General features: G+C 52.8%; 1 protein-coding gene across 6 annotated transcripts in view; it reads left to right on the forward strand.

The window, feature by feature from the left end:
- Positions 1-26538, forward strand: part of ITGA11 (integrin subunit alpha 11) — an 81794-nt gene that overhangs the window by 8656 nt on the left and 46600 nt on the right. For 4 of the 6 annotated variants that reach the window (XM_052807919.1, XM_052807915.1, XM_052807916.1 and 1 more), the window contains one exon: positions 26136-26247. In XM_052807919.1, coding sequence (XP_052663879.1) covers positions 26136-26247 — 112 coding nt within the window. Of the gene's footprint in view, positions 1-18498; positions 18672-26135; positions 26248-26538 lie in introns of those variants that run through there. The other 2 variants (XM_052807917.1, XM_052807918.1) reach the window with 1 other exon arrangement.

Below are 26538 nucleotides of genomic sequence, written 5' to 3' on the forward strand. Positions count from 1 at the left end.
CCAGGACACACTGCAGTATTTTGGGGAGGCTGAACCCAGGTGCACCGCACCATTTTGTGGGGCTGAGCCCAGGACACACTGCAGCATTTGGGGGGCTGAACCCAGGATCCACCCCAGCATTTTGGGGGGCTGAGCCCAGGGTCCACCTCAGCATTTTGGGTGGGCTGAGCCCAAGGTGCACCCTGCCTTTTGGGGTGCTGAGCCCAGGGTGCACCTCAGCGTTTTGGGGGGCTGAGCCCAGGACACACCGCAGTATTTTGGAGAAGCTGAACCCAGGGTGCACCGCAGCATTTTGGGGGGCTGAACCCAGGAACCACCGCAGCTTTTTGGGGGGATGAGCCCAGGGTGCACCCAGCATTTTGGGGGGCTGAGCCCAGGGTGCACCGCAGTATTTTGGAGAAGCTGAACACAGGGTGGACCGCAGCATCTTGGGGCGCTGAGCCCAGGACACACCCCAGCCTTTTGGGGGGCTGAGCCCAGGGTGCACCGCAGCATTTTTGGGCCGAGCCCGCCCCACCGGCAGCCCCCGCAGCCCCGGCAGCCCCGGCAGCCACGGCAGCACCGGCAGCACCGGCGGCCGCGTTTGCCCTCTAGCGCCGGCCGCTTCCCTGCACGGCGGCCGCATCCTGCACCGGGCCCGCGGGGGCGGGGGGGCCGGAGCCTGCGGGCACCCAGCTCCCCGGCTCCCCTCTGCCCTGGGGGTTTTGCAAAACCGACCCCGCAGAACCCGGCCCCACAGCGGGACTTGCGCGGGGTGCTGCGCCGGGCACCCTGGGGAGGGCTCGCTCCCCCCCCCCCGCCCCGGGGGTCTCCCCGCCTTGCCCCCAGCCTGGCCAGCCCAGCTGACCCAGAGCAGGCCAAATCCCACTCGGCTCTGGCACCCCACATCAGCCGAAGCCTGTGCCGGTGCCAGCCGTGGTGGGCACCCATGCTGCAGTGGGGTGCTGAGCTGGGGCTGAGCCAGACCCAATGGCGTGACTCTGTGCAGGACCAGGGGTGAGAGAAGGTGCACAAAGCCACCACAATTTCCACTAAAGCCATGAAATAATTACAGATTTTTATCAAAATGCATAGCGCTCTCCCCCATCACCCCTTATTTTAGCTGCAGGAGGCCAGGGCTTGCAGCATCAAGGCTAACTGCCTGTGTGTTAATGGGATGGGGTGCTCAGCCCTTGCAGGGGACAGGCACCCCGGCAGCATGCTGGCACAGACACAGGGCTGTGACAGCATCAGATGGGACAGGACAGCACACGATGCACAGGACAGAGTGCCAGGCAGAGCCTCGGCAGCGATGCACCACAACGCCAACCAGAGCCGTGTGCCTGGCACGGTGGCTGTAAAGCCATTTGCATTCCCCGAGCTTTTTACAAATGTTTTGGAGCAAAATAAATAAAAGCAAACAACGCGCCGCTGGGGAAAGCCACAAAGCATGACCAAGGAGCTGGGACGGTGGGGTGCATTTCCAGGGACCAGCAGTTTCATCAGCTCTGCCAGAGCTCAGCTGTATTTTACACATGGTAGTCGCTGATCCCAAAACTCATGGCAATGGAGGCCGCGGGGGTGCTTGGCCATCTGCACCCTCCCGTGTCTCAGTTTACCCAGGCTAAGCATGGAAGCCGCTGCCCTCCAAGCACTGACTCTGGGCAGGCACAGGGTTTCTGCAGTGCTATGGGTACATTGGCTGAACAATACTTCACACCCCAAAAATAAAAATTTCTGAGCATCATTGCTAGCAGCTATGTTTATTTGCTAAATGCTTATTTAAACACAAGCTTTTTCTGCCCAGGAGGAGAGAGTTTTGGTCCTACTGCCTGCAGACCCATGGCCAAGCCGGGGAGCGAGGGAAGGCGATGCTTTGTGTGTAACACATGGAGAAAGTGCATCAGCTTTCACCCCTCTTGGCAGTTTTTAAGAGGCTGTTTGACCCCTCTCCGGTGCCAGAAGCGCTCCCTGCCCACCCACACATGCTGCACACGTTTCATGCAGCTCCGGGTTAATTTTCTGGCAAATGTCAGCAGGGTCCTGTTGGAAACGTGAGTTTGGGGCTGGCGATGGAGAGCCCACTTCCGCGGGGTGACTCACGCTGGAAACATGGCCATGTGCAGCGCACCTCTCAGCCAAATACTGCTGCAAAAAGGTCTCTTGCTGCCGCTTTGTACCGGTTTTGTCTCTGATTCTCCTTCCCTGCTTATTTTCATCACCTTCTGCTGCAGTTGCTGGTAGGAGAGAGCCTGTCGGAGAGCTCAAACAGGGAGGTTTTGGTCAGCTTTGCTGGAGCATGGGCGCATGTCACGAGCTCTGGCCGTCCCTGTGCTTAGCCCCAGCTGGGCTGGAGCCACCTGGGTCTGATCCAGTGCAGCAGCTGCCGGAGCCACAGCTGGCCCCAGATCCTGCCCTCTCCCACAGGACGCACCAGGCAGGGTCCTCCTCTCTGTCACCCAGGGCTGCTTCCTCTCCCCCTGTCCCCCCATGTCCCTGTCCCCAGGGCTGCTGAGGGAGAACCCCAGCAGCTTGGTGCTCCGTTTTGGGGCTGCAGCAGGAGTGTGCTGTCAGCTGTGAGTCCAAAGATAAATGAGCTCATTAGGCTGCAAGTACTAATTAGCAGTCTGTGCTTAAAAGGGTTGGAGCTGGACCAAGGGCAGTGTTTTGTTGGTGTTGCAAGAAGTTGTGATGTCCTACAGCTTCCCCTGGTGCAGGAGTCTGTCCTGGAGAGACACCAAAATCTTTCTGCCCAGCTTTGCACCCAGAGCTAGTGTCTTCCCAGGCTGGATCCATGTCTCTGTATGAAGGCTGCTGTGGGGCTGTGTTTGGAGGACCCTCTGCCTGGGGTGAGTACTGGGGTCTGTGGCTGCTCGACTGTGGAGGGTGCTGTCCTGGTTTGTCTGTGGCTGTCAGCAAAGCTCAGCCGTATCTCTAACAAAGCCTGCTGGACCCTACCAGGTGCTGCAGCACCCATGGGTGCCAGGTGCCTCTGAGCACTTTGCTGTTGGGGTCCTGGAGGTCCAGCCTGGCCCCGGTGTTGGTTATCTGCATGGATCTGCCCATGGGCTCTGCAGAAGCAGCTTCTCCTCTGAGCAACACTTTATGGTCTTGCTGCTCTAAGTGGTGTTAGAGAAGGCTGGAGTGAGCTGTTAGCTCTCGCTCTGGGGTCTCAGCTCTGGAGGATGCTGCTTATATGGGCATGAAGTTACATGACTGTTGGCTTGCTCCTGTATGTGCTACTTAAATGTATCCCTGGGCTAGTGAAATGAGCCCTGTGCATGTCCCCAGGCTCTGCAGGCTCCTCTCTGGCTCCATGCAGGGTGAAAGTGAGCTGTTGACCCCCTCAGATGAAGTCAGGCCAATGCATCGCCTCTGCTGTCAACATCTCAGCTACTTGCTGGAAATACCCATTTCATCTCCCAAATAGAAAACCTCGCTATGTAGAGAGAAATGCCTTAATCTCCATTCTTGACTTTGAATTAGCATGTACCTCTGTTTTCCTGGCTCAAACACTACCTGTGGGGCAAAAACCCCAGTGTGACCCTTGCTGGTGTGTGTCCCCCCTCAAGGTGACCATGACTACAGGGCTGAGCATGGCAAGCTTTGGCAGAGGCTGCTGCACCCCAGACCAGGCGTGCGGTGATGTGCCGTGCCATGCCCACGTGTTTGCTCTGTGGCTGGGAACCACGTGGGGCTGGGGACACTGAGCAGACCCAGGAGGTGGAACATCCCCCTTCCTTTAGCTGGGATCATCTCTGAAGGGCTTTGGGGTGCATGCTATGGCCCAGCTGCTGGTACAGGGTGACTTCCCATGATTTCCCTTCCAGTGAGCATGAGCGAGCCGGCGCCATCCCCCCGCAGAGGAGCAGGCAGGGGAGAGCTGCCTGCAGGCAGCAGGGGAGCCAGCACGCTCATTTTTTACATATTACATGCTTTTCTGTGAATAAACTTGGGAGTTTTAATAGCAATATTGTTTGTATCTGTCTGTGAATGTGCACACATGTGGGAGGAAGAGTGTGGAGGGAGCTGAAATGACAAAATAAGGAAATTTGGGGATCAGGGGCCAGTTGTGCTGATAACTGGGTGATTGTCCCTGTAGCTGCTGAGGATGCTCTATGTCCTGGTGAGCTTGTTAGAGGGTCCTGGCACGGGGATGTGAATCTGTCGTGGTTTAACCCCAGCCAGCAACTAAACACCACGCAGCCGCTCACTCACTCCCCCCCACCCAGTGGGATGGGGGAGAAAATCAGGAAAAGAAGCAAAACCCGTGGGTTGAGATAAGAACGGTTTAATAGAACAGAAAAGAAGAAACTAATAATGATAATGATAACACTAATAAAATGACAACAGAAATAATGAAAGGATTGGAATGTACAAATGATGCGCAGTGCAATTGCTCACCACCCGCCGACCGACACCCCGCCAGTCCCCGAGCGGCGAATCCCTGCCCCCACTTCCCCGTTCCTATACTGGATGGGACGTCACATGGTATGGAATACACCGTTGGCCAGTTTGGGTCAGGTGCCCTGGCTGTGTCCTGTGCCAACTTCTTGTGCCCCTCCAGCTTTCTCACTGGCTGGGCATGAGAAGCTGAAAAATCCTTGACATTAGTCTAAACACTACTGAGCAACAACTGAAAACATCAGTGTTATCAACATTCTTCACATACTGAACTCAAAACACAGCACTGTACCAGCTACTAGGAAGACAGTTAACTCTATCCCAGCTGAAACCAGGACAGAATCCTAAATCTTAAACAGCCTCACCCTCCCCAGCAGTGCAATAAACTGGAAGGAAGTGGAGGGCACAGCCTGCCTGCCCTGCACAGAGAGCTCTTGGGAATGAAAAATGGGCTTTTAATTTCAATCCTGTGCCATCCTTTGCAGGGGAGTCAGGAAAAGGCTAGTTCTCCAAAATGCTGACCACTGCCACCTTTGCATATCATTCCCCCGGCCCTGAGCTAGGAGAGTTTTGCAAGTGAAATAAAAGCAGCTCGAGCATGAGAAAACCCTGCTGCCAGGCTATGGCAGGTTCACTTCTGGTGTTGGAGAGTCCAGAGCAGCCCCCCAAATGCCAGAAATATCTGCAAAATTTCTTTTTAGGGTGTTCCAGCTTTGCTTTATATTTCTCCTGCCCAGCCAGGCAGTGGATAGGGGGATCTTGCTGCAAAACAACTTGGGTAACCATAGGGCTGGATCAAAAGCGTTTGTGTTTGGTCCGGGCCCACTTAACACTTCAAAAGGTGATGAAAAGGGGTTGTGTGCACGTGTGTGAAGTGAAAAATACTGTAAAAGATTCCTCTTTTATGAATCCCCACAGCTGAAATGGGGGCCTGGGACAGGCTGCCAAGTGTTGTGGAGAAGAAACCAATCCACCCGCTCTGGTTTGATTTTTCTAACAGACCTAGGCGAGCACAGCAGCAGAACAATAATTTAGAGCTCCCCTAAATGGTTTTCAGGTGTGAGTAGGTAGCATAACATGGGCTATAACACTAAATGAAAGGAATGGCTTTGCTTCCATAAATGTATTAACAATACATCATACTTAAGAGCAATAGAGACTTGGCTACATAAACCAAGATTTTTTTACATGATAGGAGTATGGAAAAAAAGTTGAAGTAGTAATTTTACAGTCGAGAGGTCCTGTAGTGATGGTTATAGCAGGGTTTCTGGACTGGAGAGATCCAGCCCAGGTCTGGATCTGGGCTGCTCGGGTATCAGCAGCATCTGATGGATGCAGGTTGTGCCATTTGAGTGCAGTCCACATGCTGTTGTAGTGTGCTGTGCTGGGATCACTGTGGAGCGTGGTGAGATGTCACCGCAGCCCCTGCCTGGACACCCTCCGTCCCTGAGGTCTTGCTGAGCTTGGAGCTGGTGGGTGCAGCATCTCCAGCAAGGACCTGACTGGTCCCAGTGAAAGGCGGCTGCTGGAGGAAGGGTCCCTGGCTGTAACCTTCCCTGGCTTGCCATGCAGGAGCTGCAGGATCATGCCAAGGGCTGGGTGTTGCCTTGGCTCCCTCCGGCATGGGGATGGGGGTGGGATTGGGGTGAAGGCTGTTCAGCCTTTGGCACAGGAACCAGCTCCTGTTGTGTTTCTAATACAGAGCCTACCTACAATGACCTGCTCCCTCGGGGCTGCGGGTGTCCCACCTCAGCAGTAATTTATCAAGTCAGGCAAAGCTTGCACCTGGGCTCCCTGACTCCCTGCAGTCTCCAGCCAGCGTTTGTGTAATGCTCCCAATACAATTCTGATGGTGTTGGGGGGGAAAAAGCACCTTTAAAGGTTTGGCAAGTCCCTCTTCATTTCTAGAGCAGGGGGAGTGAAGTGTCTGGAGGTTTCATGACATCATTTGAGGCTTTTTTCCCTTCCTCAAACAATAAACAAGTACATTTGCCATGGGGCTGGCTTCCCTTGCCCTGACCACCTGCACAACGTACTGCATCTAATGAAACGCATGTTTTCCCAGCAGTCTGGCCTGGAGGAAAACGTCTGCAAAATGACATATTCTTCCAGTTACAGTTTGCAAAATTGTATTTTTTTTTTTTTTTTTCCCCTAAAGTGCTAAATATAGCCTCCTTGAGTCAGGAGTGGGACCACTTCTGCTGGCTCGGGGTTAGGAGGTAGCAGAGTAGAAGATGTGCTGCAACACTGGCAGCAGCCGTGGAGAAGCAGGAGAAAGGAGAAAGTCTGCTTTAATATGGATAGTGCTTGTGGGGCGATGATAGTTGTCTTTCCTTGTTACATGCTTAATTAAAAAGGAAGCAAAGGGGATGCTTGTGAATTCTCACGTTCAGCTGAGCTTGGAGGCTGAGCTGAGGGGCCCTCCCGCCGAGCCCTCCCTAGAGTGCATCGGCCCATCCCGCTGGAAAAGGCTGGTTTTAAAAGCGAACAACGTGGAAATAATTAAAACTCCAGGTTTATAAGATGACTTTGAGCTTTTAAAATCTGTAACTACCAAAAGATGTTGAGAGCTTTAAAAAATGCAGTGTCTTACCAAGAAGCAGCTGAAATGGAAGGAAGAGAAAGTTGGGACGTGCTGTAAGCAGTCGGTGCCGCTTTGCAACTGGAGCACTGGCAGAAGTGGCTGTGGGCACCGATGCCTTGGGTTTTGAGGCCTCTGGAAAATGAGATTTGCTGAAGTTGCTGTTAAATTATAAAACATCCTTTTTCATCTGAAACCCAAGTTGTTTTTCATATTAGACACCAATGTCGACCCATGTGGGATGAGCAGCGTGTGGCACTCAGCTGTGGTTCACACCGGGTTTTATTCTATCCCAGCAGCATCCTGACATCAGAAGAGGTGCCTTTATACATAATACTTGACTCCATCACAAATATGGCATGCAGATGGCATAGAAAAATCTATATGTCCACTGAAAGAAAGATCTTAAAACCTGCTTCCTGACAGATTTATTTAGTTTATGAAGGTGGTCATTTATTAAAGTGCTGCATTCGGTATAAATATCTTTTGTGAATAGAATCATTTTTCATTTGTTATAACTTGGAAAATACAAAGTAGACAGCCTGTTTTCTTTACTTTTATTTCATTCTGATGCATGAAATCTCTTTAGGATAGGATTTTATCAGTGGTGAAGAGATTTTACAGGTGCCTGTGCTGTCTGCCTGGGCTACTCTGAGGACAGGCTCCCCTGGAGCATCCCTGGGCTGGGTCAGGGGCTGTCCCCTGCTTTGTGACAGGCTTGCAAAGGACCACCAGCAGCAGGATCCAGCTGCTTTGGGAGGTCCGGGCTGCAGGGAGAGGTAGAGGGCTGCAGACCTGGGGTGAGATCCAGCACCATCTGCCAGAGGATATGCTGGAGTTTGGTTTAAAACAGGCAAGTTGCCAGGAAGGTGGGCAGCCCTGGGGACTGACTAATCCCTGCTCTGCCCTCCCGAGTGGGTGCCAGCCCGCTGCAGCTGCTGGCACGTCCCTGGTGTGTGCTGGCAGGGAGTTCTCTCTGTTCCTAATCTGTCCCAGGCCCCGGGCTGGTTTGGGCAGCAAAACATCTTTTTCCTGTTACAAGCCAGGGCAGGTTTCTTGCTGATGCTGCATCCTTCCCCATGAGCCGGCATTTCTGTGACACTGATTCATCCCCACTTGCTGAAATACAGTTGCTTAACCATCCCCGCCTGGCCCTGCTCCTGCCTGGCCCTGAGAGCACCGGCTGGGGACGGTCCCAGGGGTGTGATCCCCAAAACGGGTAAGTGGAGAGCAGGTACAGGACCACCAGGCAGCAGGGGCTTTGCAAGCCCCTCTAGCCATTGCAGGCAGGGCTTCTGCACGTGCCACAACTTGGAAACTGATAATAATGCAACTTGGAAAATAATAATAGTGCTAAAATAACATGTGGGAAGGGGTGGGAGAAGCCAGAGGAAGCTGTAGTTTGGGAGCTTGAACTAGGTTTAAAAAAAAGGGGGGGGAAGCATGAGTACAGACACCCATGGTTGGGGGTTTTCTTCCCTGCAGCTGCTGTAGTGAAGGGGTGACTCTTCCTCCCTCCCATTGCATGGCAAAAGCCATGGAGGGAGCCAAAATCCAAGCAAAGGACAAGGGAAAAACTTAGCAACGCTGTTATGTGATTTTAAGCAAGTGATGGAGTTAAACCTTCAGTGTATTCTTAGACAGAAGCAGGAGCGAGTAGCTCTGATGCTAGCGTGGTTTCAGAGCAATCTTGTCCCTGGGACATCTCTGGGCTGGTTTTATGGACTGGAGGGAGGAAAAGAAGCCACCTGCTTTGTGAGGTAATAAGTTCCTTAGCCTGAAATATTTCTCATGTGGATCTCTAGAATCTGCAAGGCATTGTTTAGACATCAAGACTGTTTCGGTGAGAGCCAGTCTGATGGCGGCAGCTTTAAATGCTTTCTTTCACATTTTCCTTTTTTCCGTTTTGCTTGGTTCCTTTAGTTGGATGCCTTCTGATGGCGTTTCCTGCTCTGCAGACAATGCTGCATGGCAGAGCCGCTGATGCTCCAGCCAGCACAGGCAGCCAGGGGACGGTGAAAAGTAGGGTCAGCGTTCTCTATAAAGAACTGGCTTTCGGGGGGGGTGGGGGGGGGGTGGGAATCTGAGAATGTGCTGGCATTCAGCTTTGGAGTAAAAGCTGATTTCATTAACAAAGAAAGCACCTTCTTTTGGATGATCTTTACTTAAAAATCCAACTTTCAAATTCTTTGGCAGAAGAAGGAAACTTTGCACTGACTCTAGCATCAAATCTAAAGCAGTGCAAATTGAGAGAGATGATGCCTTGAGGATGATGCTTTTTGTCTGCCTTGCTCCGCCCCAAACAACTGACCGGGTGCAGCTTGGCACAGTGTGGCCATGACCAGGCTGTCACATCCAAGGTCAATGTGTATCCCCTCTGCTCTCACAGGAGCTGCAGCCAGGGAGGCTTGTCTCTCTCTCTCTCTCTCTTTTCTTTTTTTAAAGCTAATCACTGTTAAACATTGGCGTTTTCAATACATGGGCAGAGTTTGCATTGTGCAAGAGAGCATTTGGAAATAGGAGGCTCAACGCCATTCCCAGCAAAGTCCACTGGCTTCAGAGACGATGGCCAAAGGGCCACTAAATGCAGCTGAACTCACACCTCCGTGCTTGAAACTCAGAGCAGTAGAAAAGCTTTTGACCTTCTGACAAACCAAAGGGGTACGAAGCTGCTTGCAAGCAGATTCATAAAAGGAAATCAAAGAGGGGACACTTTAAAATCCCTAAAGGACCATGTGTGAAGGTATTTGCTCTGTAACACTAGTGGTGGGGAGGGAAGAGTAGAGCAATTTGCCTTTTGGGAGAGCGCACGCCAGGGACATGAAGCACACTGGGATGCCCTTGCAAGAGGCAAAGCCCTCTCCGCTTGCGCCATTGCAGGGCAGCTGCTGCCAGCTGCCCCACCAGGAGTGAACCCTCCATCAGAGAATGCTTAAGTTGATGCAGGTGATGAATCAGAGGGCAGCAGGGATCTGCCACCAGTGTGCAAACATTACGGCAGAGGCAATATCCTGGGCTGCCACCTCGGCACAGGGCTGCGGCCGGCTCCCAGCTGCTGGACATCGGTGTCAGCAAGGCAGGGGACCATGGCACTCATCCTCTGCAGGAGCACTCAGCTGGTAATGGCCTTACCAGAGCACACACAGCAAAACAGAGCACTCTCCAGATGCCTGGAATGTGTTAAATCTGCCTCCAGAGTCTAAAAATGGATCATCCTTCCTTTTTTTAGAGAGGGCTGTCTAGAAAATGCCAGCACCAAGTGGCCCTGGAGTCAGGTGAATGGGGAGCTGGGGATCCCATTTTGCTGTCTTATGGCATTTCTGGTTTGGAAAGGCATTTGAGCTGCTTGGAGGAAGTGTTTTGTGAAAGTATGAAGGCTTGTTATAGCAACCCAATTGCATCTTGGAGTGGGTAACGTGCTTATTTTCTGCAATGGACTGTTCTGGAGAAATGACCAAAAATATTCAATTCCTAACCTGCATCCAGAGGAGCAAGAATGCCCAATAAAAGCGGTGTGCAGGCTGGGCTCACCCTTTCGATGCTGCTGGTCTGGAGGGCTGGTGTTGGAAGCTGGTGTGGAGGCAAGCAACAAGGAGGAACTGGTGGGATTCATGCCGTGATGATCTCGAGCCTCAACCAGATTTCAGGTCAAACTTGTATTTCCCTTTTCTGAAGATTTTGAATCCCCTCAAAGCTTGTGCTAAGAGAGGCTATTACACTGCTTTCCTTTAAGAGGGGAAAAAACCACATTTTGGTCTCAGTGTAAAAACTCACATCCCTTTCCTTAACCCTGAAGCACGTTCAGCAAAACCACCAAGCTCTGCAGGACCCGGCTGGGTGATACTGCCAGGGCACTGTCCCCACCCTGAGTCCATCAGCTGTTTGGGTTTTTTTTCTGCCACCCTGTGTGCACTAACACAATTTCCCCCCTTGGCCAGTGAAACATGAAGCTGTGCTGGTGCAAGTGATACCCCTTGTATAATCCCTGGGGAAACGTGGGGACCCCGAGCAGATGGTGCGTGGGAGATGGATGGTGCATGGAGATGGATGCAGCACCCTTCTCCTGACTGTGCCTCCCCTTTGCACACAACAGGGAGGAAAGCAGGTTTGAAAAGCCTTTTTTTTTTTTTTTTTCCTTCCTTTGCAAAAGATTTTGTGCTCAGAGTTACTTTTACCATCACATATTTTCCCCTCCAGGAGGTTCAGCAGCATATTAATCAAGCTCTCCTCTGATGTTGTGATTTTTAGGGACTGCCAACTGCACACAGCCAGTTTGGCATCTCCTCTGACAAATCAAGGTTTAAATGGCTTTACCATTACATGGTAATGGCTTAGCTATGTGTGTCACTTTGGTAGAATTAAACTGGACACCCCCAGCCGGACTAGAATTCATATTGCACAGCAATTGCCTCCAGACAGGGAGGAATTGCTACATGCAGGCAAATGGAGGTAGCAGAAACCTGCAGCTGTGAATAGCACTGCTGTGGAGCAGGAGATAAAATAATATTCATAATAGATAGCTCAGAATAGTTATGCAAGAGGGTTTTTTCTGCAATGGAAAATTTCCCAGGGGAAAGATTCTGTTTTGATCATGGAGGTATTTAATTTCTTTTTCTTGGTTTGAGAGGGGGTTAAGTGCTTGGGATGCAAGGGCTTTCCCAGGGCCTCTCTGGGGTGATGCACTGAGGATGCACAGGGATCCAGCCAATGCTGGACACTTCAGCCTTCCTTATAGAGGGGGAAAAACCCCAACCATATGATTTATTTGTGTGTGTGCTATATGTGTGGAAGAGGTGTGAGCAGGATCTAGCCTGTGCTGGGGTACCTGGGAACTCGTCTAGACAGTGTGTGCCACGGGTCAGGCGGGGAATTCAGACCACAGTTACTCAGCACAAGCTCTGCCCCAGGGGATTCATCCTAATAATTCATTATCCAGGCAGGGTGGATGTTTGTTCATTCAAAGTAAGAAATAAACAGGGAGAGACTAAATAAATAGAAAAAAATACACTGGCTAAGTAAACAAAGAAATTCCTCGGTAGCAAACACTTCTTTTATGGTTAGGGGTCTGTAAATACAGCATTGGGAAAGCTGCTTGAATTGTGAAGTCACCGCGGCAGTGCCAGACACCTGGGGAGCCTCGGGTCCAGGGTCCAGCTGGGAGAGGAGTGACCTTAAATATAGGGGGGACCCCATCCCCACAGCTGCTTCCTTGGCCCCCTGCAGCCCCACGGTCCCCTCAGGGGAGGCTGCGGCTCTCCCAGCTCCCTGCCCTTGCCGCCGGGTCCTGGGGCTCCAGCGATTCTTTTAGCAGGGTTTTAGCACACTTCAGAAAGCAGCTTTCGGTGTGTAAAGTCATCTGTTCAGAGGTGGATGTTTATGCTGGGTGCCGATTGCCAAGACAGCAAGAAACACCCAACAAGGAACATCTCAGCTATTGATTTTTGTATATATTTTTGAAAAAAATATCATTTGCCAAGGCTTTGCTGTCTACCTCAGCCTGGCACCGCCGAGCCCCCGCAAGCCCTGGTCCAGCTGCGAAAGCGTTTGGCCCCATCACAAGCTTGGTGGCATGGAAGAAGAGGAGCAAAGCATTTTGGCAAGGGCTAATAAATACAGCTTATGCTAATTGAGTGCTGGGAGTTAAGGGCCAAAGTTCTTCCAAACACAGCAGGGGTGCCAAGTGTCTGCTTTCCGGAGGTTAAATTGCTTTGCCAGTGGGTCTCTGCAGCACCACTTCACCGGAGAATTTTCTCTTGGGTTAGCGTATATTTTATCCCGACCTTGCTTCTGGAGCTGGGTGTTGCTTGTGGCTCCCTCCTCCTCGGTTCCCCTGGAGAACCGAGTGGATGGGGGTCTGTGCCCGCCGGGAATGGTGAGTGCACATGGAAGGACCCTGCAGCCGACACAGGATGCTGAGAGCAGGAACACCAAACTGTGCCGGCAAGGAGTCAGATGTTGAACATGGGTCTTGTAGCATAACTCGGGATTTTCCTGCTTCCATGGGCAACACCCCCAAGGGTGCCCTGGGTCCCGGCTCAGCATCTTCCCCTCCTCTCCCAGGCTCTGGTCTCCCTCCGCTCCCCTGGACCAGGCTGTATCCAGGGTGATCCCAGCTGGGACATTGCTCTTGTCCTCGGGGTAGCGCAAGTGATGGGGAGAACCTTGGGGCACAGAAATAACCCTGGAGTATCCCAAAGTGGGAAACCTTCGGGTCGTTCCCCCTGGGCACTGTGCTGGCAGGGCAGGGGAGGCTCTCGCCTTCCTAGTCTTGTGCTCTATAGAGATGTAACATTTTTCCGGTCTTCACATGAAGCTGACAGTCTCTGGGAGAGGCTGGCTTTCTGTTTACATCAGCTTTTGTTTTGGACAACCAACTCTCCAGAGCTCTGAGCTCAGCGGGGCTGTGTGACGGCCAGGCATGACAGCACCACGTGCTCTGCTGGCCCATGCTCGCCCTCAGCAGACCACTTTGAGCTGCTCCCTACCACCCAAGGGTGACAAATCTGCTTGCACCCGACTGCACCCACCCAGGGGTCTGAGCATGTCAAGACCCCCAGGGAGCTGCTGGTAGTCCGGCTTCACGCTGCCTTTTCCCTTCCTGCCATGCCAGAACTGCTGGCGGGTGTAATCTTGACCCCAGAGCCAGGTCTTGAGCAGCATTTGGTGCTCATGAGCTGGGGAACATGTGTAACCTGAACATCCAACCTGCACCCATCCTTCCCCCAAAACTGGAAGAAGGACCCCTGGGACCACCAGGCGAATTCTGGACCCTCCACAGCACCATCACCCCAAGGCAGCTTGCGATTAAATCCCCGCATGACACTGTCAGCCCTTCCTCAGTTTATATTAGTGAATTAGGGATTTTGTTTTCATTCCTGGCCTCTGTTTACATTCCTTGTATCCTAGCTTAATTCTTCCAAAACTCCAGAAGCAATAGCATCCAATACATGACACCCTCCAAAAGGTCAGGCACAAGGAGGCATCTGCTGCAGGGAAAGGCTGAAGTTTGGAAAAAATGACCACACGTGGGAAAACCTACAGTGAACTGCTGGGATGACTTCAAAACGTAGGTGAGGAAGGTCAGGCAGCCAGTGAGTCAGTAGCACGAGCTCATGCAGGGTTTGGAGGTGTCAGGGTGAGAGCTTGAGCTGGGACTCGGATGCATAGATGGAAGCTGAAGTTAGTTACTTGTAGGTTTTTCTATTTAAGTGGTGTATGAAGGCTTGCCTGGTTCAGCCATACGGCTTGCGGTCATCCTCACGCAACCTGCAAGGGCACCATCAGTGCAGTATTCTCCTTATACAGATCTTATAAGAAGCCCATCCAAGGATGTTAATTTGGGGAAGACACAAGATCTTCCCTTTGGGAATGGCTCAGGAATGGCTTGTGTAATTCCCTGACAAGATCTGCAGCCAGATGAACTTGCTGCCTGGGTTGAAACTGTCCCTGCCTGCTCTCTCCTGGCTTTTTACTGACTTGTGCCAGCATTTGCAGAAAATGCTGATGGTTGGGAAGGTAAAACCTTGCCCGGGGCTCAGGTGCAGAATTCAGCTCCTGGGTTATGCTTCTGTTGAAGAGATGGGGTGGTTTAAGCCCAGCGGTGTTTGGCCACGGATGACCTCCAATGTGCGCAAGCCTTAGTTTGCACCTTGACACTTTTCTTGGAAACTGTCAGGCTTGCAGAGAAAATATGAGGGTTTTTGGTCACAAACTTCTGACATCTGAGCCACAAGCAGAAACTTTTCTCAGGAGCCAGACTTTTTCAGGGTCAGAAGCTGAGGGCTGCCCTTCCTCACCAAAAGCTGTTGCTTGACTCTGTTTTGAGGAGGAAACTGTTTTGTTTCTCACTTTCTCCACCAATTTATTCCTGGCTGCCGGAGGGCCCTGAGGGCTCAATGCCACTCATCAGGTTTGTTTTGCAGCACGGTGGGATGCCCGATTAACCAGTGGGGATGGATCCTGCAAGCACCTGCAAAGCCCAGCATCCTGGCTCTCAGCACCCCCCTACCCCTCCATCCCCCAGCAAAACCCAACATAAAGAAAACCATCCCAAGGGCTTGCTGAAAGCCAGGCAGAGCTCGCAGCAAATCTTTTCCTACCGCCCTTCCAAGCGCTTGCGCAGGGACCGGCTGTTTGTTTGCAGCCGCGCCAGTCTCTATTGGAGATGGTTGGTGTGTGTCAGCCCCACGAGGAAGCAGCGTTGCCGGCCGGTCCTCATCATCCGTGATGCTCATGTGCAAAACTGCTCCCCTTGCTGCTGCATTCATTGCAGTTGGCAGCTGGGAGATGGGGAAAAAAAACAAAAACAAAACCAAAAACAATAGCCCTCCTTCAGTTGCCTGAGTTTGTGTTTCAGCCCGTGGCAGCACGTGTGGGTCTCCCCGGCTGCCCCCAGCTCTGCGCCGCTGCGGGCAGAGATTTTTGGAAAGCGCTGCCTGGGCTGGATGAAACAGCACTGAAATGGGAGCGGGATCCAAGAACGAAGTGGGAAGGCAGCTCTTAATATGAGCCCAGCTTTTTTCTTTTTACAGGATTAACATCATATGATGAATACATGAAAATTATCTTCTGTAGGCTTTTTAGACATTAAGGAGCCCTGCTGCTGAGTTTTCTGCTGTATGTCATGGGATGTCCCCATACAACTTTTTGCAAGGGGTTGAAATACTAGTATTTCCTTGTTTTTTGTTTTCCCATCCATCACTTCCACCGACAGCTGTTTACATTTTGGAAGCATTACATCAATATTATCACAGCACAGCTCTTCTCCTTTGAACTCCTGGCATTTCTCGTTCATGTGAAGAGGCTCAGTCACATTAAGATGTCCGAGGGCTAATGCTGATGACTCGGCGGAGGAGGGGTCTGCAGAGCGATGCAGCCACAGCAGTGACTGTATAGTTTAAACCAGTTTTGCAGAAGATCAGTCGAGTAAGACCCCGCTCCCCTGCTATCCTGGTTGGGTCCTATTTAGACTAATGACAAACCCCCATGCATTTGCAAGCTGCTTGCACACAACCAGCAGAGAGAGATGAAGCAGAAGGGGTCTGACAGCCGTCGCTCATGAAGCCAGAGCAGCTCCTGGGGGTTTCTCCTTTTGCTTTGCAGCAACAGGAACCATAGCCGACGCAGAGAAACCTCTCGAGGCCAGTCCTTTGGCAGGCATGGAAAAGCGGATCCCTGTAAATCCGACTTTCCACTGGTTTCCAGGTCAGGGAGTTTGAGGGAGGAGGCAGCTGCTGCTGCTTGGTTTTCCATGGAGATTTTTAACTTCTGAAGTGTTGTGCTTGAGACCCCACTTGCTCTGTTTGGGGTGGAAGAGATAACAGGAGACCCAGGACCCTTTCTCTGGTGTTAGTTTCCCCATCTTTCCTCCAAAACCCATCAAGCCAGCTGGTTCCAGCGACCTGCTTCCAAATAACCTCTCTGAAAACTGAAGCAAGATGCAAATTTCAAGATTATATAGGCCTTTTGTAAATTTTTTTTTTTTTTTTCATGAATAACTGGCTTGGCTTCCAACTGCATGGGAGAGTTTAGTTCCCAGGAAGGGATTTCCCCTTGCGTGCCCCGTCTGCGGCCCCAGGCCAGGAGAAAGAGCAGTGAGACTGTGACTTCTACTGAGCATCCACTTCTGAGGGATCCCTCCCTCTGTGCTCTGGTTACTCTGTTTTAAATCTCATCTGTGCTTCCTGCCTGAGCTTTTTAATATTTCCTTTTATCCCCTAAAAAAAACTTTTTAACTTTTACCAAACCAGAAATGCATTTTGTTCCTTTCAGTTGCTGCTATCCTCTGAAATTCTGCTTTTTGCTCCAGAGTTATATAGGGGAGAAACAGCTGGGAAACGTAGTTAAGAACTGCAAATACTTAATTCTGTCAAGCAGCGTTTTGCTGGTGGAAGGAGCACTGTACAAACAAGCTAGAGGATCCACATCTCTGCGCTGTTTTGGATCCTACTGCTGCTTTGATCTCCGTTCCAGACATGTGTCCTCTCCTGCCTGCAGACCCCAAACGTGTATTTTCAGGAGGGAAGAGGGGACAATAAAAAGAAACTGGATCTCCCAGACAGTCTGTTTCATCCAAGAGTGTCTCGAGTTGAGCTTATCTCCCTCTCACAGACCCCAAACCATCTGACAGACACTCGGTAGACAGAGACATCAACACTTGGACCCACCTCAAAAGATGTTCGCTCTCAGCTGGGTGGGAAGAGGGACAAAAACCCCATCCAGGACCTTCTCTTGCTCTTCTGCTTCAAGAGGAGGAGAGCTGGCACCACAGCGGTGGCTGCAGCGGGCAGGCCTCTGGCTTTGCTTTTCTCCTGGCTATGAGGTTGGTCTCACCGCGCTGGCTCGCTGCAGGTAGCAACTGCAAGTGGAGATGTTCCCATTTGCAAACAGGGCTTGGGCTGGAGGGCAGGTAAGGAAGGACCTCCTGGGTCACATCTACTGTATGGAAATAAACCAAAGACTGCATTTATCTTTTCTGCTTGGAAAAAGTGGAAGCAAGGCGGTGGCTGGTCCTACCTCCCCAGCAGACATGCCCCAGTTGGGCTGTGTGGTCTGGTCTGTGGGCACTTGGCCTGTGTCCCAGCCCCAAAGCCTCACCACAGCCAGAGCTGCTGGAGCTTCCTCCCGGGCATCTCCTCCAAAGGGTGTCCCCAGCCCGGGGAGGAAGAGGATGGAGGGAGAAAGTCCCACCCTAGGGATGCTGCTGTGCTTCAGGTGTTTTGGGCTGCTTAGCCCAGCCCAGAGGTGATGGGGCCCTAAATGACAATGGTGACTGTTGTGGGGGCATTGGGGATACTGGCCCCAGAGCTGTGTGCAGCAGGAGCACCCGGTCATGCCTGAGGGTGGCTCTGGCAGAGGGGAAGAAAACACTCATTAGCAGTTTTCCTCTTGCTCCCTTGCTGTTTGCTTCCCAGCCTGGCTCTCCTGGGTGCCCATGCCAGCGGAGATGTGCTCATGCCTGGGTAGGTGCTGGGGAAACTAAGTGGTGTGACCAGTTGCCCCAGGGCTACGTGGTACCCTGTGGCATCACAGCAGCCTCCTTGGTGCCGTGGGCACTGGCCCTGCTCTCTTCCACCCCAGGGGTGGCATCTGTGCGGAGGTGGTACCTGGGCAGAGGTGGTACCCAGCTGGAGGTGGCATCTGAGCAGATGTAGCACCCAGGCTTAGGTGGCATCTGCCTGAGCAGAAGTGGCACCTGAGCAGAAGAGACACCCAAGCAGAGGTGGCATCCCAGGAGACGTGGCACCTGAATAGAGGTGGCACCCCGCAGAGGTGGCACCCCACAACCATCAGTGACCCCACGCAGACCTTTCATCACCAAGCCCCCATCGGGGCGAGGGATTTCAAGAGGGGTACCACAGGGAGAAGACCAGTGTGCTGCTGTGGGGTTGAAGTTCCCAGCTGGCACCGCCCTGCTGGGAAGCCGATCCCTAAAGGGTGCCGCGGCCGCATGAAGGCTGTCCCCTCTCCCGTCCTCTCCTGCTGTACCTCCTACAAGTTTCGTTCGTCCCTCCCACTCCCTCCCAATGCTCGCCTTCTGTCAGGGAGCCGGGAAAGGCTGGGGATAAGGAAAGGGCTCTGCGAGCGAGGCTACCAGTCTGGCTGGCTGCCTCCCGCGGATGCTCGGGGCCGGGGAGCAGGGCAGCCGGTGCTCCCATGGACCTCCCCAGCGGGATGCTCCTCGCCTGCTCCCTCTGCCTCCTGCCCGGTAAGCACCCACTTCCCCTCCTGCACTCACCCCAATTCCCCAGGCAAGGGGAAAGCAACCGGGAATAACTTTTGCTTGTTTGGGAAAGGTGCTGGAGAAAGCCCAAGGTTAATAAGGCTGTTGTTGGAAAAGTCTTGCCAGAAGCAGGAGGGAGGGAGCGAGGCGGGTGCCTTTGAGGTGGGTGAAGGGGAGTTGAAAGGGATGGAGATCTTTGATGGGCTCCCCAAGGAATGAGCGGGCAGGCAGGCAGGCGGACAGCACGGCGTCCTCCCGGCCCCCCTCCTCGGCTGGGCTGCAGTTGGAGCGGGATTAGTTAGTGTTTTTCTGAAGCATCAGATGGTGGGGGAAAAAAATAATCCCCCAAAATAATCCAGACCCTTTTACCTAGAGTTAACTTTTGTGACCCACAGATGGTTTGTCCTGTCGTACTTGAGGGGGATGTGCAAAAGAAAATTGCTTGGGGTTAAATAAGTTAAGAGTGGTTTTAGGCAAGCATTTGGTTTCAGGAGGCGAGCCTGCAGCTCCCTCTCCTACAGCTCAGTGGGTGCGGGACAAACCCTGCCGGGGGCTGCAGCAGGACAGGGGGTTTTATGCTTCTTGCTGGCCCCTTGCTGGCATGCTCGGGCTCTCTTCTTGCAGAAAGAGACTCCCCAGCACTGGTCATTTTTGCTGCAATTACATCTGGCATCCTCCCGCACGCAGCCCGGACTCAGAGCAGCCAGTCTGGGACTGCTCGGTGCTGCAAAGGGGAAGAAGGAGCTTTTCCCCGCTACCAGGAGCACTGCCACCAGCTCACGCCTCCCCAGCAGCCTGCAGTGCTTCTGCAACTGCAAACATTTCTAAACATCCTGATGGAAAAGCACGCCAGGGTGGGTTTTTATTTTTTTTTTACTTTTATTTTTTTCCCCTTTCTAATTGCACTGCTGCTCGATCCTTTAAAGCAAGCCGCAGCGGAGCTGCCTTTCTTTGCTTAATAGGGAACATGTGTGTACGCCCTGCATGGCGGCGGCGAGCGTGGCGGGGCGCGGGGCTGCCTGCGTGGAGCTGCCGCGGCCGATCGCTCTGGCATGGAGATGGTGGCACAGACCCAGCCATGCTTACGTGGGCAACCGAGCCCGTGGGGTCAAGTCCCCTTAAAGAGATGCTGCTTGTAGATATATGATGGTTATCGCAGCGGTAGTTGGGGGATGTGGCAAATCGGCGACTCTGCCTTGGGCTGAACATGGGAGCCCATGGGGCTGAGCATGGGAAAACCTCCATGGGAGCATTTCTGCCCACAGGGGTTTCTGCGTGCACCTGGAGTGGCTGGCAATGCTGTGTGCCGGTGAGAAGGGTTAATGCTTCCAGCGCTCTGTGGTGGTCTCCAGACCAGGATGCATTGTGGCTACTGGTCAATATATTTTGCTGAGGACTAATGCTGGTGTTTTGCTGTCTGGACTAAAAGCAAGTTTGCACGATGTGTAGGACCCCCTGGGCCCTGGGCTGAGCTGAGAGTGCCAGGTTGGGATGTGCATCCTTGGGAATGGTCCCCTCGCCGTGCAAGCAGCGCTGCCTGTCCTGCCGCAAACCCTCGGGTGCTTTGCCCAAGGGAACACCCCCCTCCTGGCTCTCTCCAGAGGTCCTGGGGGAACCTCCTGCACGTGGGCTCTGCCCACTTTCACATCGTCCCATGGGCTGGGAGTCCCCGGAGGCACTGTGGCGTCCCCGGTGATTGCCTGGTGATTATTCAGTGCCAAGGGAGGAGGCAGGCGATGCCAGCACTTGGCAGCTGGTCCCCTTCCAGCAGCCACCTTGCAGGGCCGGGGACCCCAGTGCCATGCCTCCGTGCACAGCCTGTCTTGGGGACAACCCAAGGTTTCCCTAAACTTTGGATTGGGCCAGCTTCTCTTCCCCGAGGCTTTGGTGCAAGCAGGGAGCAGTTCTGGGTCGAAAGCGAGAGAGCCCAGCCAAAGGGTGCTGAGCCACGGCTTGTTAAAATAAATGCATTCAGTGGCCACGGATCGCCCGGTTTCTTGCCGACGCCGTGCACTGGCAGGGGAGCTGCGGCTGCTAGAAGGATCCAGGGAGGATGCGCTGAGATGTGATGACTTCCCTTGTGTCAGACCATGCATCTGTTTTCCTTCGCTGGTTTAGTTTTCCAGAGAAAGTAGTTGGCTCCTTCCCTCTCTAAAGGGTCACCAAATGGTAAAACCATCATGCTTGCTCCATGGGCCACATTTGGGATTGTGCAGGTGGGTTCCCAAGGCACCCTCCAGTCCAGGCTTTGATGGCGGGTACTTAATTTTGGGTGGCTGCACAGCCCCAACAGTGGGGCTGAGGGACAGCACCTCCCCGCCTACCAGTTGTCCATCCACTGGCCAAGGTTTGGCCAGGGAAGGTCCATTAAACAACCCCCCTGAGGTGCATGGGGCTCTGAGAAGCCACCCCCCCAACAATGCCCCCCACAACCTATCACTTTCCTGGCATCTCCCTGGGAAAGGGGGGGTCTGACACCTGCTGCTATTTATACCTGATGCCATTTGTGTTATTGCTAATGAATGCACTGCAAATGCATAATCAACACATTCCTTAGGGCTGCAAAAGGTGGCCATCAAATGGCTCCTTCCCGGCTTTTGGGGGGCCAGAAAGCTGGAATTATGGAAGCACAAGGTACTTGTGTAGCTAACACCCCGGGGCTGTTTGTCAGAGATTTTGTGGGTAACCAGGAATGTTACAACACACGAGCTGTCGATGACTGATCCTCTGTTCATCCTCAGTATTCCCTGGCTTGCCATCCACCACTGCAGCAGCCACCAAACCCCGGGTTGTTTCCTAATAGCTGATGACAAATGCTGGCTTTGAGATAGTGACCTGGAGAGGAATTTGGTGCTTTCAGCATCTCATTCAGCAAAGAGCGCTTGACAGGAATTAAAGCTAGAGGGAAGCACAGGGACATGTGGCCCCCCTTGCTCCTTCTCGATGCCTGCTGGTTTTTGCCCAAACACCCTATATCAAGCTTAAACGTTTTCTAGTTAAGACAAACATTTCAATCCTAAGAAAAGAAAAACTAATATGCATGGCAGATGGGTTGCAGAGGAGCATCTGATGATGCCAAAGCCCATGTGGTGGTGGGGATGGGGTCACAGGAGCCGAGCCCAGCGCTGGGTGGCCGGATGCAGGGGTCACAGCGGTGATGCTGGTGTCCATGGACACGTTGCCCCATCGCAGAGCTCGCATCTCCTGCGTGGGCTTGAGCAATGAGAGAGGAAGCGGGAGCGAGAGCAGCAAGGCAAGTTTCAAAGTGCCAGACCGAGCTGTTTGACCCTGGCTGTTTGACCCCTGACGTTTTTGGCAGATGTGAGTTTTCCCCCCACCACACGCTCCCAGGCTTCTCCAGTGAGCAGCTCACTCGTCCCTGCAAGAAAGCAAGAGCCCCAGCGTGGCACGTGCTCTTCTTGTGTCCCATTCATACCCTTTTCCTTGGGTCACCTGTAGTGACCTCAAATCCCATGTGTCCTCCTGTGCTGCCCCTGGGGACCCGCAGCAGCCCAGCAACAGGCAAGCTGCCTTCACCCTGGGGAATTCAGCAGAAGAGCCCATGCGGATCCAGACATAGGTTCCCATGGGCTGGACTCAGCCCCAGCCTTTGAGATGCTTCTCCCACCATGTCACTGCCCTGTGTCAGCTCAGCCTCTCTCCAGAAACTCTGTCCCGAGCTGTGAAAGTGCTGGAGGCCACAGAAAGAGGCTGGGTTTGCACCATGCAGTCAAAAAAATTGAGTGCATTTTCCTCACGGTCAAAAAAAAAAAGAAGATATTTTCCCGGCACCTTCACTGTCCAGCTTGCATCTCCTTAAATCCCAAAGGTTTGAAGCAAAGGCAGCGAGCTAAAGCCCCAAACATCTCACGGCAGCAGAAGCAGGCTTGGGGCATCACAGCAAGTGCCATTAGGCTGCGTTACAGCACCTTCCAGGAGTCCCTTTGCCAGCATTGAATCCTGTTGCCTGCCCGAAGGATACAGGCAGGAGGCATGGGCAGAGGTATGGGCAGGACGATGGTGCTGGGGCCCTGAGACCATCCCCCTCCGGAAGGTTTCCTTTACAGGGAGGACTTATTTTTATTCTTTTTGGCAGGAAAGGTGGCTTTTATTCCCAGTATTGTTACCCAAATGTGTGTTATTTTTTTTCTTTTCATTATTTGACCTGACAAGAATCAAAAGTTTGGACTCAACAGAAGCTCCAGTTCGGCAAGGAGGTATTTGAGGCTTCCTGCCTTGGCAGCATCACAAGCAAAACATGTGGCTTTTGGTCACTTATTTATGACAGTGATGTCACTCCTGACAAGAAAATGAGACTCGGTTCTTCGGGTTGCTAAATCTCCTTGACAACCTCTCAAAAAGCTCCCTTTAGTTTAAGCCAGTTCAAATAGTCTCTGATTATTTTTTTTTTCTTACTGCCTCGAATGCACCCACATCTGTTGGGTTTCTGAAATTCCTCCCCTCTGCCATCCATTGCCTGGAAACTTTCTCCAGATCATTTTGCTTTTCCAGCCCCATCACCTCCTCCGGTCCCCACTACCTGCCACGAGCAGGATGCTCTGGCACGGTGAGCAGCACAAGCCCCTTGCAGCATTTCTCCCTGCTCCCCCCGCTTCAGACCTTTGCACTTAATGAAGCGTTCTTGCTATTTATTTGGTGGTTTATGTTGCTTTTCATGACCAGCCTGGCTGCCTTTTGCAGGAGGCTACAGCTGCACAATGGAGTCCTAAAGCAAGGAACCATGGGATGGGGGTCCCCAACTTGTCCCCGTGTTCCCGCTCCCCAAAAACCTCTGCTTGGTGTTCTGCAGCACAAAATCAGAGAAACTCTGCTGAATGCAAGAAATCAGAAGAAAACCCATCCTATCCTCTCTGACACTTGCTCCGCACTCAAGTGATGAAGATGCCTCTGCATTACCTGGAATTGAACCTTGCTTGAAATACAACCCACCCTCCCCAAAAGACCCCGTTCTTCCAGCCAGGTCCAGGGTGTCACCCCGTCTCACTGGTGGCAGCAATGTGACACCCCAGGGTGCTCCCAGCTCCCCACGACCTCCCCCCCTCCCCTTGCCCATCAGTCCTCTCAATGGCCGGTCCTGGCCTCTGTTTCTCCACTGGGTAACAGTTAACTCAGAGGAGGTTTTAATTTGTTTTGTAATGCTAAATAAGGTCAATCTACCACAAAATATGCTGGCTCTCATCCCCCCATCTCCTTTTTTCCCCCCCTGCTTTCTAGAATTTCTTTTTGTAGGTTTTTAAAGCTCCTTACCTCAGCTCTCCTTGGCGAGACTCTGCAGTTCTCTGCTCGTGGAGCCAATGTTGCAGACTTGTTCCTATGACTGCAAAAAATCAGGTTTATCCCTAACATTCCTACCTATAAAAACACTTTCCATCCTGAATTTTTCTGCCTGGGAAGCAGCATTCCCAATCTCTCCTTTTGACAACCCCTTTATGCCTCTATAAATACCAAACGTGATCCTTCTGCTGCTTTTAAAGCCATCCTTAATAAGGATGCCAAGATCTTTTATTTGTATGAACCATCCAGCAGCTACTTTCCGCCCAAAGGCAAACGAAGAGCCGGGATATCCTGGCTATCGGTATCCATCCCTGCAGCACCGTCTCTGACACAGTCGTTCCTTGCTGGAACCTGGGCCATGCCCCTCTGCTTAAGCAAACCCGTGGGGAAAATAATATTGTTGAGAAAAATACACCTCCTCGTAGAAGCCATGAAGAGTTTGCACCCGTGGAGGGTTTGAGTGTGCTGCTGGCCTGACCCAAAGTGTGTGTGTCTCTGGATTAAGATGCGCACCGGGATATCATGGGCTGCTACCTGCTGGCTATGGGACATGGACCATGGGACTTGGGTGGCTGCAGCGTTTTGCAGCCACCAGTAATAGAGGCAATGCAGTGCCAGAGCTCCTTGGCACAGACAGTGCTCTTCCCCCCTGCCCGGGGGTGGTCTTTGCCCCTGGCCAATTTCTTCATTGAATGCACCCAGGGGGGGCTGTGAGCATAATTTGGGGCAGCTCCTGCACCCATGGATGGGCAAAGGGGCATCTCCAGCAGCCCCAAAACACCCCAGTCCTGGGGAGACTCACTTGACCCCCCCCATCTGCACACCTTGCTCCTGGGTCCGGCTCCTGGCAGAGGGAGGAGCTGCCAGACCAATCCGCCAAGATTTGCTCCCTGACAAGCAAATTGCTCTTGAAGGTTGACCCGCGTGGGCTGTGAGCACCGGGCTCCCCAGAGCTGGGATGCCATGGCCAGGGATCCTGCTCCCGCTGTCCTGCGGGAAGGGGCATCCTCCAGAGCAGCACTGGGGAGAGGACGAAGCCCAAAAATCGCCCCATCCTGGCTTGAGCAACCATCCTCAGGGACATGCCTCTCCCTAGCAAACCTCCCAGTGGCACCGGCTTTTGCTTGCACAGGAAAAGTGAATCCCAGCTTTGACTCTTTGGTACTGCAAAACCCTCAGGGACAGCAGGAGGTAGCCCATGGGGACAGCCAGGCTGGGTGATGGGCTCCAGACGGGGCACGTCTGGTGTGGCCACACATTTTCTATGTACCCCCAGCCCGTGGTCCCTTCTGGGGTGGGTGGTGACATGGTGATGGCCATCTCCACCATGAGCAGCTGCTGCTCCACAGCTGGAGGAGCAAAGCATTGCAGAGCAGCATTGCCTGTCACAGGGGAGATGTCAGAGGGGAGGAGGGTGCTCTCTTCTTCCCTCCCCATGCCTGTCCTGGCAGCCCTGGCTTCAGCTGACTCACTTTTACAGCAGCCTAGAGGAGAAATACTTTTTCCTTTATCATAAACCAGAAACACACTTTTGCTTTGGTAGCAGGGGTGGGCACCAGCTCAGCGGCCCCGAGGGGCACGTTGGTGCCTGCCAGGGTGAAGCCCCTTTGAAGGTGGGCTGGGGAAGGGAGCTGCCCTCTAGGGCTTGTGCAGCTGTGGCCTGTAAACCCTAAATGAACCCATTTAAAGCTGCAACCTTGGGGCTGGCTACTCCCTGGAGGCTCAGTGGTGGAGAGAGGAGCACTGGGTGGCTGCAGGTGAGGTGGGGCTGGTGTGCTTTGGATCCTGCAGCCTCCTCTCCATCCTGGCTGGCTGTGGGAATGCTGTGCCACAGACCTGCTGTGGGTGGCTAAAGCCACCTCTGTTTCATGTAGGACCCTCCTGGGGCATATTATATAATTTGGGGGAGCAGCATTCCCAGGATAGTTGAGGTTGGAGGCACCTCTGGAGGTCATCTCATCCAACCCCTGCTCAAGCAGGGTCACCTGGAGCAGGTTGTCCAGGGTTGTGTCCAGTTGCGGTTTGAGTATCTCCATGGGTGGAGACTGCACAGCCTCTTGGGGTGACTTGTTCAGTCTCTGACCACAGTACAAAAGTGTTTTCTCCTACCATCTCAGCACCTTGGTTAACAGGATCCTTCTCTTCTCTCCCCAGGGTTCAGCGACACCTTCAACATTGACACCAAGAGGCCCAAAATCATAGCTGGCTCTAAGGAAGCGTATTTTGGCTACACGGTGCAGCAGCATGATATTGGGGGGAAGAAATGGTAAGTGAGCACCGTGCTGGGGTCTGAAGAGGAGGGGGTGTAAAACAACCTACCTGAAACGCTGAATATCTCCTCCTGCCCCTTCCAACAACTGGTTTGGGGTGGGCAGTGCTGTGCCTCCAAGGGAAACTGAGGTTTGCTCTTGGTGATGCTGGTACCAAGCCAGCCTGGGCAAAGTAGAGAATAGAAACCCTCTTCCTTTCAAAAAAAGGAGTTTTATGAGGGGGATAACAGTCTATTTTGTATTTGATAGGTGTATGTGTATGGAGGGTGCTGTGCTCTGGCTCCTGC

This window comes from Harpia harpyja, chromosome 14, assembly GCF_026419915.1.
Source record: "Harpia harpyja isolate bHarHar1 chromosome 14, bHarHar1 primary haplotype, whole genome shotgun sequence".
NCBI lineage: Eukaryota > Metazoa > Chordata > Aves > Accipitriformes > Accipitridae > Harpia > Harpia harpyja.